This window comes from Rosa rugosa, chromosome 1, assembly GCF_958449725.1.
Source record: "Rosa rugosa chromosome 1, drRosRugo1.1, whole genome shotgun sequence".
NCBI classification, from domain to species: Eukaryota; Viridiplantae; Streptophyta; class Magnoliopsida; order Rosales; family Rosaceae; genus Rosa; species Rosa rugosa.
Window position 1 is genome coordinate 21,453,659 of NC_084820.1, and position 20,259 is coordinate 21,473,917.

The 20,259-nt window shown below is 40.0% G+C and overlaps 1 protein-coding gene and 1 pseudogene across 1 annotated transcript; both read left to right on the forward strand.

Moving 5' to 3' along the window:
• Positions 1-713: 713 nt before the first annotated feature.
• Positions 714-7,402, forward strand: LOC133724432 (uncharacterized; annotated as a pseudogene).
• Positions 7,403-9,109: 1,707 nt separating this feature from the next.
• On the forward strand, positions 9,110-10,115 carry LOC133724438 (glutathione S-transferase T3-like). Its single transcript, XM_062151178.1, has 2 exons — positions 9,110-9,466; positions 9,555-10,115. The coding sequence occupies exons 1-2, from the start codon at positions 9,110-9,112 to the stop codon at positions 10,113-10,115; spliced, it is 918 nt and encodes a 305-aa protein (XP_062007162.1).
• Positions 10,116-20,259: the final 10,144 nt, after the last annotated feature.

Genomic DNA, 20,259 nt, shown 5'->3' on the forward strand with positions numbered 1-20,259 from the left:
TCAGCTACTTGGTTGAAAAAATACAAATGGTGGTGGCCTCGTTAAAACCTTGTTCAGATAAAACCCAATGGGAAAAACTCTGAACCGAGGAAAGAATACCTCCGACAACCAACTAAAACAAAGTACACTAGTCCATACTCTGAAAACGGACACAACAACCAAAAACACCAAAGCACCATTGACTCATAACAAGAGAAACGAGATTTTGACGACAAGCTTCAGCAACTACTTTTTTTTTTTTTTTTTTGGAACCAACATTAGTGCATCAGGTCCCGAAATGGGTTAGAAAAGTGACATGTCTCACAAAGTGTTGGCTTAAAAAGATTGGGCCTCGGGTCTGAGTCTATTTTTGGAGCAATGGCCTACACTAATATCCTTAACAAGTGTCTCAACTGCAACGGTTGTTGAGTAACCATTTCTAAGACCATCTCCAACGGAGAGGTCAATTGTCATGTGGAAGCCCAACGTTAATTTTTGACAGCCCAAACCCTTCTCCAACCGGTCTGTTTTTTACACGTGGATTAGACCGAACTCTCTCCTCTGTCAAATTTGACAGCCTCTTCTCTTTCTGTCATTTAATTTTTTATTGTTTCTCACTTTCTCTCGGTGCGTCTCTCTTTCCCCTTTCACCTTTTTTCTTCCTTCATCTCACCCAGAACTTCAAACACTTTGCATGTCTTCAAATTTCTTCTCTCTTCTTGAATAACTGGAACATGGATCAAAGATGCTCAGATTCATCTTCAGATGCTGCGAATGAAGAATTTTGGAATCTTGCCAATTCATCATCAGACGAAGAATTGATGAATTTGCAGATTATTGCTATACAAGAGAATGGAAGAAGAAGGCGTCGGGGCTCAGTTCCTGGTCGCATATATAAAGATAGACAACGATTGCAAGGCCACCAACACTCTACAACGATTATTTTGCTGAAAATCCAGTCCATGAAGAAGTTGTATTTCGGAGGAGGTTTTGGATGCATCGACATCTTTTTCTTCGAATTCTAGCTGCGGTGGAAGCTCATGACTCCTATTTTGTTCAAAAAAGAGATTCGACAGGCCGTCTTGGGTTATCGTTTCTACAAAAGGTTACTGCTGCTATGAGGATGCTTGCCTATGGAATTGGGGTAGATGTTGTGGATGACAATCTTAGAATTGGTGAAACCATTGCAATTGAAGCTATGAGAAAGTTTGTTCAAGCTGTTATTGAAGTTTTTGGCGCTGAATGTTAGCGTGAGTCATAGTTCCCTATTAGGAATAGACTACAAGGGAATATATTGTTGTAACTACTTATCTTGTATATGTAGTGTAGTACAGTAGTACACAATAGTTGTAGTATGATTGTAATCTGTTTATATACACCACAGAATGGGTTTAATAAAATATCAGAAAATTCAATCTCTCAACCTTGTTATATTTGACTTGGTATCAGAGAAAAAATCCGAAAAGGACTTTGTCTCTTTCTTTCAGTCTTTTCTCAATCCGAGGAAGGCAGTTGGTTTAAAATCCAGCTTTTTGGGTCAGTCTCTAAACGACGTCGTTCAGACGTCCTTTTTCTCTTGGCTTCGTCTTCAGCTTCAGCGAAAGACTGCCGTCCTTACCTCCAGACCCAGATCGTTCCGTCCTCAGGTCGCCGGCTCCCTTGCTCAGACCGTCGTCTCTCTAGTCCAGACGGCCTCATCTCTTACCCAGACCGCCTTCGTCTGCCTCTGTCTCCGACACCAGAAAGCGATCTCTCCAGTTCGTCTTCTCCGGCTGTGCCTAGACTCGACCCAAACCAGTCCGGCCACCTGAACCATCTCCGGCCGTGCTCTAGTCCACGATCGTGCTCAGACTCGACTCAGTCCAGCATCGCTCTTCCGGTCGCTCGCCTCACTCGGTCAGACCAGCAACTCGGTTATTTCGTGAGTCTAACTCGGTCCGAGTCAACCCAGTTAACTCGGCTTCACTCGGTCAGCCCAGTCAACCCGCCCGGTCAACAACAGGTTACCCAAAAAAAAGAAAAAAAAGAAGGGGGTTTCTGTTATTGTTATTTTGGAGCCTTCTGTTCTTCTTATTTCCGCTGCATACTTTGAGATTTGTGTGTTTTTGTTTTGCTACTGTACTGTTGCAATGGGTGGTGATGAAAGTGGAGATCAGAGTTCCCAAATCAATGAGGTCCAAAAGTTTGAGGTTTCTGTTCGAAGTTCCGACGGTGGTTCTTTTGGGGGTACAAAACTCAATGGTACCAATTTTTGAACGTGGAAGAAGATTATGTCTATCCATCTTCGGGGTATACACAAGATGGGGCATGTGACTGGAACAACTAAAGCTCCTAGTGAGAGGATGTGGATGCCTATACTAAGTGGGAGGATGATGATGGATCTGTGATGGCAATCTTGTTCAAAGCCATGACTGAAGATGTGCTACAGTTGGTGGAAGAATGTGAGACTGCTGAAGCAATATGGAAGACATTGGGGGATTTGTACACCAACGAGTCTGATTTTATACAAGTTCATGAATTGATGTGTAAAGCTGCTAGTATGCAACAGAATGGGCAACCAGTAGCTGTGTATTTCACCAAGCTGAAGAATGTATGGGCTGAAATTGATCAGAAGCGTCTTTGCAAGATCAAGAATCAGAAAGATCTTGTGTGGTACCAGAAGGAGAAGGAGCTAGAAAGGGTTCATGTATTCCTGAGAGGGCTTGATGAGAAGCATAGCAGTGCCAAGGGAGAATTGCTCAGAATGATAGACCCTCCTAGTTTTGAACACAGCTTTTACATACATCCGCAAGGATGAGTCTCAGCAGGAGAGTGTCAAACATGCACAGGTTGAAGTATCTAGCCTAGCCATTCTGGCCAAGTCACCGGCACATTTCCTTCAGCAGCAGAGTTCAGCCCGACTTCATCAGCAAGGTTTCCCACAAGGCTTCACCAACCGCCCTCGTCCTCAATGTTCTTATTGCAACGACATTGGTCATGTTCGGGAGACTTGTTGGAAGTTGAACCCACACCTTAAACCTAAAAGGCAAGGTAATCGTCCTAAGGCGAAAGCAGCTTCTGTTCAATTGGTCCAAGAACCGGATTTCTATGGAGTGGCTGGCCAAGATCATCATACAGCAGGTGGAGCTACTCCTACAGCCTCTATAGCTGGTCGAGGTAAAATTGGTATGGCTTTAAAGCTTTCTAACTTTGTTGGTTCTGATACATGGATTATTGATTCTGGTGCCTCCGATCATATGACTTATGACAAATCATATTTTACTGAATTGTCTTCCCCACCAGTGTCCTATGTAACCAATGCCAATGGTGAGGCCTTTCCTGTGTTAGGGTCAGGGTCAGTTCGTATTACTCCCACCTTAGAACTTCATAATGTGTTATATGTGTCTGACTTGTCTCACCATTTGATATCTGTTCCCCAGTTGAATACTGAGTCTAAATGCTCCGTAACCTTTTATCCTATGTATGTGATTTTTCAGGATCTTCTGACCAGGGAGATAATCGGTCGGGGGTATCTGAGGGGCAGGTTGTTCCATCTGGGTTAGACATACGCAGGAGAGAAACCAGGAGCACAGTCCCGTGCCGCTTTGATTTCGAGTTCTGATAAGCTAAGTGAAATTTTGTTGTGGCATCGCCATTTAGGGCATCCCTCTTTTAGTCTTATGAGAAAAACCATGCCTACTTTGTTTATTGGTGTGGATGAGTCTATTTTACATTGTGAAACATGTGTTTTGGCCAAGAGTCATCGTGCTACTTATTCTCCTAGTATTTCTAATAAAAGTGTTGCTCCTTTTGAGTTGATTCATTCTGATGTTTGGGAGCCATCTAGAGAACCCACTGTGTCGGGTATGAGATACTTTGTGTTGTTTATTGATGATTGTACGAGATTGTCATGGGTTGCTCTTCTAAAAACCAAAGATGAAGTCTTTCCAGCTTTTCAAACTTTTCGTACTCTCGTTCAAACACAATATCATAGCACCATTAAAGTCCTTCGTTCTAACAATTTGGGGGGGGGGGGGGGGGGGGGCGGGCGAATATGTTAATCATGTTTTCCAAGAGTTTTTTACAACCCATGGGATTGTTCACCAAACTACATGTCCACAAACACCAGAACAAAATGGAGTGTCTGAAAGGAAAAACCGTCATTTACTTGATATGGCTCGTGCCCTTCTCTTTAGTGCTCATATGCCTAAGTATCTTTGGGGCGATGTTGTACATGCTTCCTCCCATCTTATCAATCGTCTTCCATCTAGCGTCCTTCAGGGAAAAATTCCATTTGAGGTTCTTGCATCTCATGTCTCCTTACCTTCATTTCATAATCTTCCAGCTCGTCTCTTTGGTTGTGTTGCTTTTGTCCATGTTCCTAAAAACCAGAGGTCTAAGTTGGATGCCCGGGCAATTAAGTGTGTGTTTGTTGGCTACGGAGGGTATCAGAAGGGGTACAAGTGCTATCATCCACCTACCAGGAAGTACTATGTCACTATATGGATGTTACTTTCTTTGAGGACATGAGTTATTTTTCCTCTTCAGATACAGCTCTTTAGGGGGAGAATTCATATTTTGAAGAATTGTATCATGGAGAGGGGAAGGAATCAGAAGGAGGAGAAGAAGAAGTCACACAGGCAGGAGGTATTTTGACGGATCCAGTTGAGATCATCAGCTCGCCACCTCTTGAAGCAGTAGCTCCAAACATCCAGGCACCAGTTTCTATGGCTGAAAATGAAGTTGAAGACACAACTGCCCCTCCTGCCATCGCTTCTACCCCTGACCCACAACTTCCTGGTACTGAAGATCACTCATTTGAGGTATGTCCACCCACTAGTACTAGTAGTAGTGAGTCTAATGTTGAGCAATATGTGTTACCAAATAGGACCACTCGGGGTCAATACCCAATTATATGTCCACTAGGAGGTTGTCTAAGTCATATGAATCATTTGTGAATCAAATATCTGCTGTATCAGTACCTAACAAAGTGCAGGATGCGTTGGGGGATCCAAAGTGGAGGAAGGCAATGGAGGAAGAGATGGAGGTGTTGCAGAAGAACAATACTTGGCAACTTGTGCCTCCACCACAAGGCAAGAAGGCTGTAGGTTGTCGTTGGGTGTTTACCGTGAAGCATAATGCAGATGAATCAGTCAATCGATACAAAGCACGCCTTGTAGCAATGGAGTTTACTCAGACGTATGGTATAGACTATGATGAAACGTTTGCCCCTGTTGCCAAGATGAACGCTATTCGGGTTCTGCTCTCATTTGCTGCTAGTTTAAACTGGCCACTCTGACATGAGCTTTCCACCTGGGTATGTAGTTGCTTCTCCTGGTGATTTTGTCTGCAGATTGAGAAAATCTCTGTATGGTCTCAAACAGTCACCTCGTGCTTGGTTTAGAAGATTTTCACAATTCATGCGGAAGGTTGGTTACAGACAGAGCAACTTAGACCATACCTAGTTCCTCAAGCATCAACAAGGGAAGGTAACAGCTCTAATTATTTATGTGGATGATATGGTAATTACTGGCAATGATACTGTTGAGATGGATAGACTACAGAGATAGCTAGCCTCTAAGTTTGAGATGAAGGACTTGGGTGAACTTAAGTACTTCTTAGGGATTGAGGTAGCCAGGGGGAGAGAAGGAATCTATCTGTGCCAGAGGAAGTACGTTCTTGACTTATTGACAGAGACAGGTTTGTTGGATTGCAGACCGGTTGATACTCCTATTGAGCAGAACCTTTGTTTAGCTGAGTATCCAGATCAGGTACCTACTGATCAAGCTCGCTATCAGAGGTTGGTTGGGCGCTTGATTTATTTGGCTCATACTATACCAGATGTTGCATATGCAGTAAGTGTGGTGAGTCAGTTCATGCATAATCCGAGTGAGAGTCACATGGATGCTGTTATGCTGATTTTGAAGTACTTAAAGTCAGCTCCAGGAAGGGGAGTACTGTTTTCTAAACACAACAATATTCTTGAGGTTTGTGGCTTCACAGATGCAGATTAGGCTGGAAATATTATAGATAGGAGGTCGACATCTGGTTACTTTACCTTTGTGGGAGGTAATTTGGTTACATGGAAGAATAAGAAACAGAAAGTTGTGGCACATTCTAGTGCTGAGGCTGAGTATAGAGGTATGGCTCACGGAGTGTGTGAATTGCTGTGGATGAGAAATCTGTTACGTGATCTAGGTTTCAAACTCAAAAGTACCATGCAGTTGTATTGCGACAACAAGGCAGCTATTCACATATCACAGAATCCAGTACAGCATGATCGTACTAAGCATGTGGAGGTTGATCGTCACTTTATAAAGGAGAAGCTAGATGCCAAAATTATTAGTTTCCCTTTTGTTCCAACTGAAGAGCAACTTGCAGATATACTTACCAAAGGAGTTTCCAGGAAGGCGTTTTATGACTCACTAAGCAAGTTGGGCATGGTTGATGTATATGCGCCAACTTGAGGGGGAGTGTTAGCGTGAGTCATAGTTCCCTATTAGGAATAGACTACAAGGGAATATATTGTTGTAACTACTTACCTTGTATATGTAGTGTAGTACAGTAGTACACAATAGTTGTAGTACGATTGTAATCTGTTTATATACACCACAGAATGGGTTTAATAAAATATCAGAAAATTCAATCTCTCAACCTTGTTATATTTGACTCTGAATACTTAAGAAGACCAACTTCTGATGATATTTCCAGATTGCTATCGATTGGTGAGAGTCGTGGGTTTCGAGGAATGCTTGGTAGTATCGATTGTATGCATTGGAAGTGGAAGAATTGTCCGGTTGCTTGGAAAGGTATGTTTTCTCGTGGAGATCATCGTGAACCTTCATTGATTCTTGAAGCTGTTGCTTCACAGGATCTTTGGATATGGCATTCTTTTTTTGGATTACCAGGCTCTCACAATGATGTTAATGTGTTGGAGCATTCACCTTTATTTGCTGACCTCCGTGAAGGCCGAGCCCCTCCGGTCACTTATGAGATCAATGATCATGAATATACAATGGGATATTATCTAGCAGATGGCATATATCCTTCATGGGCCACTTTTGTCAAAACCATTCCTTGTCCACAAGGAGAGAAAGCAAAGATTTTTGCTCAAGCTCAAGAGGGATGTCTGAAAGATGTAGAACGTGCATTTGGAGTGCTTCAAGCACGTTTCGCAATTGTTCGTGGACCGGCTCGTTGTTGGGATCGTGAAACGCTTCAAAAGATCATGAAAGCATGTGTTATAATGCACAACATGATTATTAAAGATGAACGTCCTGAACGCATTGCACAAGATGATCTTGAAACTCTAGCAAAGCAATATGCTGAACCAGATATGGAAATTGATGATGTTTTGGTTTCACATAATCACACAATAGAGTTTGAGGATTTTATCAGCAACCATTTGCGAATCCGTGACAAGGAAACACATACTATGCTCTAAGCAGATCTAGTTGAGCACATATGGCAACGTCACTTGGCTAGAATCAGTAAGTATATTTTGTTTTTGAGGCAGTTTGTATCAATTTTATATTTATTCCTTGTGACAGTTTATTTGAATCTGAATGAAGGCTTAATGTTTAACAATAGAGTTTGCTATTTGTGAGTGAGTTTTGCTATTTTTATGTTTTGGTTTTTGAGGCACTGGTTTCTCATTCACATTTGTTTTATATTGCCATAGATAATTGAAGGTGTCCAGCACATTTGTGAGCCTAAAGACTTTTGGTCGTAGATGAGAACAGAGTTGCTATAGCCTAAAGACTTGTATATCAGTAAGTATATGGAACGTGGTGATCTTTATTTGTTTTGTTGTTTAAGGCAATTAGCATAACAAAACAAGGCCTGTGGTATCCAGTGGCATCTAGTTGCAGTTTGTCTCTGTTTATTTCTTTAGTTTGTATCAATAGCTTGGTATTTGTTTACTCTAGTCCATTATGTTTAAATAGGACTTCAACTAATTGAAATAGTAAGGAGTTCATTAGTTGATGTATGTATTTGAGAGCTTTCTGAATCTTACAATTACCATTTGGAACCGCTTTATTCTGTCCCTGCATCAGAATTTTAACACATTGCAGAATGAAAAGGAATGCTCAGAAAAAAAAAAAAAAAAAAAAAAAAAAAAAGAGTGACTATATGCACATACACTGCCATGTATATACAGCTCAATTTAAATATGAAGATTGGTTTTGACTTTTAATTGGCTCATGATCATAAATTAGCTGTTAGCATGTAGTAAGCACAAGATTGCAGATGACTCAGGTGAACCTGTTAGCATGCAGTAAGCACATAGATAATTGGTTCCTTCATTTGTTGTGAAATATGCCAAAACTGTGGTGTACATATATGCATTTTCCTTATAGCCCTGTGGTATCCAATTATGTGAGAGACTGAGGTCAATTCAATGGAGTTTGTATCAAACTGATAGTCCACTTTTTAGAAGTTATGTTTTGTTGGTCTGTAGTAAGGACTGTGATAATATTTATGAGTTAAATGGCTCACTAATAAGCTCTTTTGATTTTTATATATCGGACCTCCTGCCAGATTTGCACCTATTTGTTTTGTTCTTTTTCTGCAATATCTTGTTCCTCACTGAGAATGAAGGAATATCAGTTAAGTTACATCTCAATTTGCTGTCATGTTGCATTGTGGTCAGACATTCAATGTTGGTGAGCTTGGTAAAGACTGAATAGACTGTTAACTACATGGTCTTAAATTGATGAGGACTTGTGCAGACTTCTCTTTAAATGAAAGGGGACTTGTGCAAACTTCTTCTTTAAATGAAAGAGGACTTGTGCAGACTGATAGCATAAATTGCAGGTTTTATACTCATCATGTCAATCTCAAAGATTATATTTATTCCTTTTGATATTTATGATTGAACCATCTATAAGTGCTTGGTTGCTCAGTTTAATAACTGTTTCAATAACACATGTACTCCTGCTAAAACGCTTCCACAAGTTCTTTTATCAAATCTTTGAAGAAGATTTGAGTTGATGTGCATTAAATAGGATTGTACTGCAATATTAAAGAGCATTAAATCTGGATACTTTTTGTTTAATGTTCTTTTTCATCTGTTGGCAACTAAAACTGATATACAGAAGCACTATATAATTGGGGTTCTTTTCTGATTAAGTTTGTATCATCTTCTTCAATGGATTCTCAGTATTCACGGCAAGACTCAGAGCATGGAAATGCTGATGAGGTCTGTCAAGTGGCTAACAAAATGCCTCCAAGAGGTCCCAGCTTTATTGTAGAGGAGGATAAACTTCTTATAAGTGCTTGGTTGAATACTGGTATGGATTCAATACAAGGCAATGATCAAAAGCTGCAGACTTTTTGGGGGAAAATTACAGAGTACTATCATCAGTACAAGTCCTTTGACAATGATCGTTCACAACCGATGCTGACACAACGGTGGGGAAAAATACAAAAGATGGTGAACAAATTTTCAGGATGTTTTGCAGCTATAAATGAAAGGCATGAAAGTGGGAAGACTGAACAAGACAAGGTAAACTCTATTACATTAGCTACTCAATACAATGTCTTCAAAGTAATGCCTCTAAGCACCATGGTATAATATAATTATGTTTAATCAGTTTTTACTCTCTTCAGACTGCAGATGGAAAGAAGATATTGAAGCACAAGAAAAGCTTTGGTTCAATCTTGATCATGCTTGGATTTTGTTGAGGCACCAACCAAAGTGGATACAATTAATGCAAGAGCTGGACAGCAAGAAAAGTAAGCAAAGATCTAAGTCTTGTATAACTAATATCTCATCATCTTCAACTACAGGCCCTCTCATAGATATTGAAGAAGACACGAACACTTGCTTTCCAGTGTCTAGACCACCGGGTAAGAAGGCTGAGAAAAGAAAGCTGAAAGAAACCACTGATCAATTGGTGCAAATACAAAAATTACATCAAGAGAAAAAAGAAAGAGATGAAAAGAAACTAGAAATTATGAAGGAGAAAGTTGAAGTTGACCAGGAGAAAGTTGAAGTTGACAAGGAGAAACTGCGAGTTAGGAAACTTGAGGCTGAGAATAGAAAATTTGAGGCTGAGATGAGAATTATGTCTATGGATACATCTACTATGAATCCTGAGCAGAGGGCATATTATTCCAAATTTCAGATGAAAATTTTGCAAGGTGATATATGAAGTTTGACTCAGTTTATTCCTCCGATTGTTTTTGAACACTACTTGGTCTTGTAATATGCAGCATGAGTCTGTATGGAGGTCATGAAAGCCTTCTAGATTTTTTTTGTTTGGATCAGTTCATTGGTTTCCAGCGGTGCACTTGATGTTTATGTTCAAAAGCTGTTTATGTTTCGATTATATGTATTCCCAACTCTCAAATGTCTCATAATCTCAATTGCATCTCTCAATTGCATCTCAATTGATTTACAATATAAAAAAAAAAAGGAAAAACAACATAAATAGAATTTTATATATTAAAGTAATATTCAAATTTGACATAGCCATTGGAGCTTAAGGGATGTCAAAATGTTGCTATATCAAATTTGCCATGTCATATGTCAAATTCAAATTTGACCCAAACCAAACGAAAAAGCCATTGGAGATGCTCTAAGTGAGTAATCGTTTGATAACCGAAAGCCTTAACCTCCACCTTTTCCGTCGCCTCCTGAACACCGCTGATTCTTGAAGGTGGTTAATGGAACTACGTGCGCGGTGAGGAACAATGTAAGGGTTTGTCGACATGAGTCCTTGCGTCTCCAGTAATTCTTAAGTCGTCCATAGTCTTCGGATGAATATCATGATGAGGGTTATCCTCGGTCCAAATCCAGCAGCCATGCATAAGTAAAATAGACTGCTCTATCCCCAATATCATCAAACTCGATAGCCGTCTTGATGCTAAGACAACATCCCTACAAAATCCTCATGTTGTGCTCATGATCTTGGCGGAAAGATATAATTGAAAATCCCAGCGCAAGTTATGTAGAGCAAATGAGAAGCACCAATCCTTGTGCATTCAGTCGGGTAAAGACAACTTTTGCCTCTGATTTGTAGAAATTCTTGAGGCCATTTCAGAAACATAACCTGTACAACTTATAGAGAAACAGAACATTGAACACTTGAACAAAACAACACTGTCTAGGATAAGCTAGACATTATCTCCCAAAAATGATAAGAAAGAACTTGGGGAGGGGGGAAACAACGTAGGGATGTGTCCGATGGACACTAATAACCACCATATTGGTGGTTAATTGAACTGCATACAGAAGAACCATCTAGTTTGCGGACGCCGTAGACCTTCAGAATCATCAACTATGCCACCTCCAGAGGGTGTGACTTGAAGTAACAAGAAGAATTCACTGATCGCTGTCTTTGAAAGCGCGGTTCTTGAATTGTGTACTGGAACTTGGCCTTTTCTTGATAAATCTCTATTACCTGAACCCACAAATTCACACAATAATAAGAGGAGGTATAGAGAGGACAAAATTATAGACGATCTGAGATTAATCGAAAAAGAAAGAAATATGAAATCGAAACAGTATAATTCAAAGAGAAGAGATAGGAATGGCGGTGAAGATCAAGTTGTTTGTGCGATTGTGCATGATGATGATGAGTGCGATTGTGCCAGAGAAAATCAAAAGTGGGGCCATGCTACTGGTACGTCTTTGTTTTGCCTTGATTTGGTGGTTATTGGGATTGTGGCCATTGGGGAATTGACAACTCATCAAATTTCATCCATCTTCCTTCTCTTCCTCCTTGTAGGGAGTGAAGGAATGGAGAATTGATTATTTATATATTGAATAGGGAAAAAATATCTTTGCTAATAACTTCACTTAAGGAACTGTACGAGTCCTAATAAGAAATTGTGGCCCAATGTCAATGACATTTAGCTTAGTTAGGGAACCTTCGTTCTATATTTGTTCACCACTTTTCTCGATCGACTTCTTTGACTAGTTAGTAAGTGATAATTTAAGACTTGTGTGGGTTTAGGGTCCGTTGGTTTCCTTGTTAAATTATGTTGAGAATGTGTATAAATATAACTCCCACATTGGAAAAATATAACTTTGTTTATGGGTTTATAAGGGTTTGGGCCACTCCATCCATTGCCAATTGGTTTTGGATATGAACCCCAGATTACTTTATCATGTGATAAATCGATGCTTACGGACGCTCTTAATCCGAAGTCTTATGAACGCTCTTAGTTCGTTTAGCGTGAATCCCCACGATTCCGCATTTAAAGAATCGAACCCACGTTATAAGAAAGATGGGATGTAGAAGAAGGGAGGTTGCAAGTCCCCGAGAAAAGAAAAGAATTTAAAGAACAAAAAGCAAGAACTTTAATCTTAAATACTTACTTGTTGATTTGGAGCTTGAAACCTTGAAAACTTGGAAGCTTGGTTGGTGTTGTTGGAGGGTTTTTGGATGGCTTGGTGGCTCGCCAGTTGTGGTGGACGGTTGTTGCCGAAGGTGGAGGCCGAGGGTGGCTTCTTGAGAAGCAGGTGCGAGCCGGACAAGTGCTAGCGACGCTAGCTGCAATGTGAATACGTTGCAGGGGAAACAAAGGGCGCACGGGCGCGTGGTAGGGCAGGCGCACGGGTGATGATGGCAGCGGCGGTAGAGCTAGGTGCAAGTAAAGCTCACGGTGAAGGATTTTCTGGTTTTGGGTTTTGTGGTTAAGGCTCGTGCTGATAACGTGTTTTAGAATGAGAGAATTGTATATTCCACTATTGATAATAGGAGCCCTATATATAGGGATTACAAAGTACATATTCTAAAGATACAAGGAAAACTATTCCGAATAGGACTAGGAATTCTAGAAGCTTCTTTCCTATTACAATCATAGAACTAATTCTAATTTGATAAGGCATACAAATGTCAATATCCTTCAACACTCCCCTTGTGCCGCTCAAACTTGGTGGTGACGCTTCATCCATTGCATCGTTAAAAACTTGCTCGAGTGAAAAACCTTGTGGGACAAAAACAAGCTCAAGGAGGAGAAAAAGAGTACAACACGTTCTTCACTCTTCGAGATTGAACATGTAGAATCTCCCCCTGATTGCTATAATCATGAGAGTTCGGATAACTTTCTCAATCCGATGCTCTTCACATGTTTCTCGAAGGTGGATTTAGGTAACGACTTAGTGAATAAGTCTGCTACATTATCCTCTGATCAGATTTGATTCACTTCAATCTTTAGAAACGATTGTTGTTGCTGATTATAGAAGAACTTAGGCGATATATGCTTGGTGTTGTCGCCTTTGATGAAACCTAACTTCATTTGTTCAATACAAGCTGCATTATCCTCATAAATGCATGTAGGTTCATCTATGGTAGACTTCAAACCACAAGTTCCTCGAATATGTCTAATTACAGACCTTAGCCATATGCATTTACGCACGGCCTCATGTAGAGCAATAATCTCTGCATGATTCGAGGAAGTAGCAACAAGAGTATGTTTTATAGATCTCCAAGATATCGCAATGCTTCCCATGGTAAAGACATAACCCGTTTGGGAGCGACCTTTGTGAGGGTCAGAGAGGTACCATGCATCAGCAAAACCCATCAAAACATCACTATCATTTTGATGTAAGAGAGGTGGGTAAGGCCGGCCACCCTTGGTGGTGGTGGCGCAACGACGGCAATATGGCCGGTCACGACGTCATGGTGGACAGTGGCGCCATACCTAATGGGGTCCAATCCCATTCTTCAGTCATTTCTCTTGTCTCAGTAGGGATAAAATAGGCCCATATCAATCGTACCTTTTAAGTATCGAAAGATTGTCTTTACACAAATCCAATGGCAGCGTGTTGGTGCAGAACTATGTCAAGCTAACAAGTTCACTGCGAATGAGATGTCCGGTCTTGTGCATTGAGCTAAGTGCAATAATGCGCCTATTGCACTTAAATAGGGAACTTCGGCCTCTAATAACTCTTCGTCCTCATCCTTTGGACGAAATGGATCTTTTCCGGGCTCAAGACTACGGCCAATCATGGGAGTACTCACAGGCTTTGCTTTATCTTCATTAAAGCACCTTAGAATTTTCTGAGTATATGCAGACTGATGGATCAAAATCTGATCACTACGGTGCACGAGTCCTAACCCTGACATCAAAAATCCAAAAGCCTAAAAACCGAAAAATCATCCACCGGTTAGTCTCGCCATTAGCCTTGCTACCGCGACCCCTAACCCGTGTTAGCCTCGCCAACCCAGCGCGCGCCCCTGAGCATCCTCTCCCGTAAGCAGCTAGCATCAGTCAGTAAGCAGCCAACCTTTCTGCCAGCGTACTGGATAGCTCGGCCAACCAGGCCAACAACGTCCAGCTTCCAACCGGCCAGCTCCAGCCACTGTCCAGCAAACTATCGGCAAGCACCGTCCACTGTCCAGCCATCACTCGGCCACGCAACTGTATCTTCCAACCAAGCTAAAAGCAACCTTCGACCATCTTCTCCGGTTTCAACTAGAAACCAAATCAAGTTCAAGCTTCAAAGTTTCAAGCTCCGAACCAACAAGTAAGTATTTAAGATTAAAGTTCTTGCTTTCTGCAATTTACTTTCTTCTTCTTTTCTCGGGGACTTGCAACCTCCATTCTTCTACATCCCCCCTTTCTGTAACGTGGGTTCGATTTTCTAAAAAGCGGAATCGTGGGGATTCACGCTATATACGGGCTAAGATCATTCGTAAACCACATACAAAGAGCGTTCGTAAACCACAGACTAAGAGTGTTCATGAGCATCGAAATATTACGAACTAAGAGCGTTCGTAGGCTACGGACTAAGAGCGTTCGTGAGCATCAAAATTCGACCATATAAACGTCATTGTTTTCAATCCAAATCCAAAATTTGGAAACTATCAACAAAGATAGTGGTTATAACTCTTTCAAAAGTAGGCCCATCCAATTAATTGCAATGTCTAGGAAAGGTTTGAACTGAGAGAACGGTTTTAAAAGTGAGTATAGCTCCACCAATACATGATAAAGTAATCTGGGGTTCACATCCAAAACCAATTGGCAATGGATAGAGTGGCCCAAACCCTTATAAACCCATAAGCAAAGTTATATTTTTCCAATGTGGGAGTTATATTTATATACATTCTCAACACGCACCCGCATGTGTGGCGATTTCTCAAGTCATACACGTGGACAAGTTATATTTGGTGACAGTGAGCACGTGTGGTCATCGCTGAAACCAAACACATGGGTAACCCGCTCTGATACCATGATAAAATAACGACAAGCATGGCTCGTGGCCTACTATTGTACATATACTGTCCCAACTTAACCACCCATTAGGTGTTGGATTTTAATCACAAAATGCCTCGGTACAATTGGGTATAAGAGCCACCCACTTATAAGTTATATTTTCTTTTGTCACTTTTCTGATGTGAGATATTTCCTCTCCAACAAATTAAGTAATTTCTTACTCGTAATTGAACTAAGAATTTAAATTTCTTTAAAACCAACAAAATTTTCGTAGTTAATTTTACCGATATTTTTATCTAAGTGTTGTACGTAAAGGAGAACAATATAGTTTTTTATCCATTCCTTTGTTAAGTTGTAAATTAGAACCGAGAACAATATAGTTTTTTTTCCCCATGAATCTTTTATGTTAATCTAGTGCGCTCATCTGTTATGTTGATCTTTTATGTTCTTGTTCATGTTGAACAATCATGATATTAATCCTCTTTGAATATATATCAAGGTCGGGACCCCAACTTTAGTTTTTGCCTAGAGCCGGGAAATCCCAGGATCGGCCGTGGTTAAATCATTAATTAACTAATTAAATTGACAAGACATTCAGCAACCGTTATGCAGTTGATTTTAACTGTGTGCGAATGTAAAATTATCAGCCTGTACCGTGCTTGTAGTTTTGTGATTCAGTTTCAGAGAAAGCATGTGGGTCTTATTTCCAGAAGGCAGAAACTAGCTGCTTCTCTTTCTGCTCGTACATGAAACACCTAATATTCGTGCTCCTGGCCCCGTCAACAGTAAAAGCACAGATGCCAGTTATTCTCAGTGATATAGGCAAACAATATCTGCAACGTCTTTACAGGAATCATGTAAATTATTGCATTAAAGGAAAAATGACTAATTCTAGAAAGAAAAATGCCACCAGAAGTCTAGGACTCTTAGAACTCATCCATACTGATATTTGTGGACCTTTTAAACATCAAACCATTTGTGGAAACTCCTACTTTATAACTTTCATTGATGACTTTTCTAGGTTCTGTCACATTTTTCTAATTTCAGAAAAATCCCAAGCTGTCGAAACCTTTAAGATCTTTCATGCAGAAGTAGAAAAACAATTGGGGAAACAAATTAAGGTGGTCAGGTCTGATAGAGGGGGAGAGTTTTACGGGAAATATAAGGAGGCTGGACAAAGCAAAGGCCCTTTTGCTTTGTATCTTGAAAAGCATGGTATTAAGGTTCAATATACCACGCCAGGGACACCGGAGCAAAATGGTGTCGCAGAAAGGAAGAACAGGACTTTACTGAACATGGTCAGAAGTATGATGTGTACTTCTGGATTACCTAGGTATCTGTGGGGCGAGGCTCTCAAAACAGCCAACTATCTCTGCAATAGGGCACCTAGCAAAGCTGTGTCTAAGACGCCTTTTGAGCTTTGGAATGGCAGAAAGCCAAGCTTACACCATGTTCATGTTTGGGGTTGTAAGGCTGAGGTTAAAGTTTATAACCCTCACATTCAGAAATTAGACCCCAAAACCGTTAGTGCATTCTTCATAGGGTATCCAGAAAAATCCAAGGGCTACAAGTTCTATTCACCTCACCATAGTACCAGAATCATCGAGACAAATAAAGCAAAGTTTCTAGATGAAGTGTTTTACAATAGAGAACCCGAAGACTTACAGTTTGAGTTTGAAGAAATCACTGCAGCTGAAACTGAATCACAGCTCAGGTTTTACCTCTTGCTCGTGCACCACCCGTCATTGTACCTCAGCAACCAATTTTTGAACCTACACAACCTGTCCAAGGAGCACCAGAAAATGAACAACCTCAAGACAACGTTGTGATGCCTCAAAATGAAAATATCATTGAACCTCAACCAGTAAGAAGGTCAAATAGAGTTAGAAAACCCACTATTGACCCAACTGAGTATGAAGTATATCTTCAGGAACCAGATTTTGAATGGGGGGAAGATAATGATCCTGTTAGTTATAAACAGGCCACTGAGAGTGAGTTTTCTAAGCAATGGAGTGAGGCGATGGAGGCTGAATTAAAAAGTATGCAAGACAATGGAGTTTGGGAGTTAGTTGAACCTATAGCAAATCAAAAACCTGTAGGTTGTAAGTGGATTTACAAAACCAAAAGACATGCTGATGGCAGTATAGAGAGGCATAAAGCGAGGTTAGTAGCTAAGGGTTTTACGCAGCAAGAAGACATTGACTATACTGAAACCTTCTCTCCAGTTTCGACAAAAGACTCTTTTAGAATGGTTATGGCCTTGGTAGCTCATTTTGATATGGAATTGCACCAAATGGACGTTAAAACAGCCTTCTTAAATGGAGAATTAGAAGAAACCATATACATGAAGCAACCTGAGGGATTTGTTAAACCTGGTAGTGAACACTTAGTCTGCAAGCTAAAGAAGTCTATCTATGGACTAAAACAGGCGTCTAGGCAATGGTATAAAAAGTTTGATGCTGTTGTTACTTCTTTTGGATTCACTGAGAATGTTGTTGATGAATGTGTTTATCTTAAAACAGTAGGCAAGCACTTTATTTTTCTGATATTGTATGTGGATGACATATTGCTTGCCAGCAGTGATGTGAACTTGCTGAAATCAACTAAGATCTTTCTATCTAAGAATTTCGATATGAAAGACCTTGGTGAGGCATCCTTTGTGCTAGGGATTGAGATTAAAAGAGACAGAAAGAGGGGGTTGTTGGGTCTATCTCAGCAAAGTTATATTTCCAGAGTCTTGAATAGGTTTGATATGCAGAAGTGTGCACCAGGAGAGGCTCCTATCTCAAAAGGAGATAAACTGAACAAAGGTCAGTGCCCTAGAAATGAATTAGAAAGAGAAGATATGAAGGGCAGACCCTATGCTAGATTAATTGGCAGCTTGATGTATGCACAAGTGTGCACTAGGCCTGATTTAGCATACGTAGTGGGTATATTATCGAGATTTCAGTCAAACCCTGGACATGAGCATTGGGTTGCAGCAAAGAAGGTGCTTAGATATTTACAAAGGACTAAGAGTTATTTGTTGGTGTACAAGAAGGTTGAAAATTTGGATGTTATTGGGTACACCGATGCAGACTTTGCAGGTAAATATCCGGATTCATTAAGCATTAAGCTTGGAGGAGCATTAATGGCTGGGGGTGCCATAGCTTGGAGGAGCATTAAGCAAACGCTGACAGCCACTTCAACCATGCAAGCAGAATTTATAGCCATATATGATTGTGTGTGTCAAGGGTTATGGCTTAGAAATTTTCTAATTCAGACTAGGTTGTTTATTCCATCAATACCAGTCCACTGAGGGTTTATAGTGATAATTCTGCAGCTGTTTGCTTCACTAAGAATAATAAGAGGTCTAATAACTCTAAACACATAGATCTGAAATATTATAGTGTGAGAGAAAGGGTGAAGCATAAGGAAATCGAGATAGCTCAGATCAATACACAATTGCAGTTAGCTGATCCATTTACTAAGGCATTACCTGTAGCAGCTTTTCAAAAACATGTAGCTGATATGGGAGTTCTACCTACCTTGGATGCTTAGGATCAGTGGGAGCATTATTTTTTAAAATTAAAGTTTTATCTTCTGTGTTGTTTAATTTGAGTTCTTGTTTTTCTGAAATTTGAAGTCTTGTAATGACTTTGTCTTCATTATTAAATCCATGGTATTATTCAGAAGTTTTTATTTTGCTGCAGCATTTGGTGATTGTGAATATTTCTGTATTTTGTTTTCGCAAATAGCTATTTGATTTATGTTGGATAGATTGAGTTGATTAAGATCAACATTTCAGTTTTGTAAAGTGCAGACACATTCAGTAATAATTCATTCCAGTTTTGGTTGTGTCTCTGATTTTGATAGTCAAAATCCTTCAATTTGGACCATTTACATATATATGCACTGCAGATGATGACAGATACATACTGCATATGTATGTTTTATCTTTGGTTGTATCAATTGAACTTATGTGGGTTATGGTTATGGTTATGGTTTTGTAGTTTTGGAGTGGTGTGCTTTTGAAAGCATTATTTTCCTTAGCTCTGCCAGATTCCATAACTTGACCAAGTTTGTGATTAAGTTTGAGAATTTTATGCAATTTCATGTGCACACTTCAGTGGTTATTACATTGTTCTAATTGTGTACAATTGTGTGAGTAATGTAGTCCAAGTGGGAGAATGTAAGAGTTGGACTTGCATTAATCACATTATGACTTTAACAATTGTATATGATTACTGTTGAATGAAATAACCGGGATTGCATAGATGATTCTACCCCTGGAACAATAAGGAATTTGTATCTGAAATCCATATTGTATTGGGAAACTTAATGTGCTTGTAATCAAGTAATGTATATTGATACAGGAATTATATGTAGAGGACCTAATTGATTTAGGAAAACTGTTATGGGAAGTTCCTGATATCATCCTCTATATATAGGTTCAGGTCCCTGCACTCTCTACACACAAGTATTAAGATCTCAGCCCCATAAAGAGAAGACTTGAATCTAGAGCAGTTGCAGAAGACCGGACCAGTTCATCATGGCACTCAATTCATTCTCAGCTTTAGGTATGTCTTCTGTCTTTCAAACTTGTTCTGGCATGCCTTAAGCTAATGTGTTTATATATGTGTGATTGTCTTTAGTTGAGTAATCCTTCAGTTTAAGATTACAGGGAAATCCCAGGATCGGCCGTGGTTAAATCATTAATTAACTAATTAAATTGACAAGACATTCAGCAACCGTTATGCAGTTGATTTTAACTGTGTGCGAATGTAAAATTATCAGCCTGTACCGTGCTTGTAGTTTTGTGATTCAGTTTCAGAGAAAGCATGTGGGTCTTATTTCCAGAAGGCAGAAGCTAGCTGCTTCTCTTTCTGCTCGTACATGACACACCTAATATTCGTGCTCCTGGCCCCGTCAACAGTAAAAGCACAGATGCCAGTTATTCTCAGTGATATAGGCAAACAATATCTGCAACGTCTTTACAGGAATCATGTAAATTATTGCTAAACCCAAAATTGTAAGGAATGATGATAATTGACTTTAGATATTCTTATGTTATAAGCCCTAAACAGAAAAATGAATGATGATTTTCATTCAAATTAAGGTGCAAAAATGATTTCCAAGGCTATTGTCGAT

Coding starts and splice junctions, on each gene's coding strand:
- LOC133724438 (XM_062151178.1), top strand. CDS start 9,110: ATGGATTCTCAGTATTCACGGCAAGACTCAGAGCATGGAAATGCTGAT. Junction 9,467..9,554: donor GGAAGACTGAACAAGACAAG/GTAAACTCTATT, acceptor ATGTTTAATCAG/TTTTTACTCTCTTCAGACTG.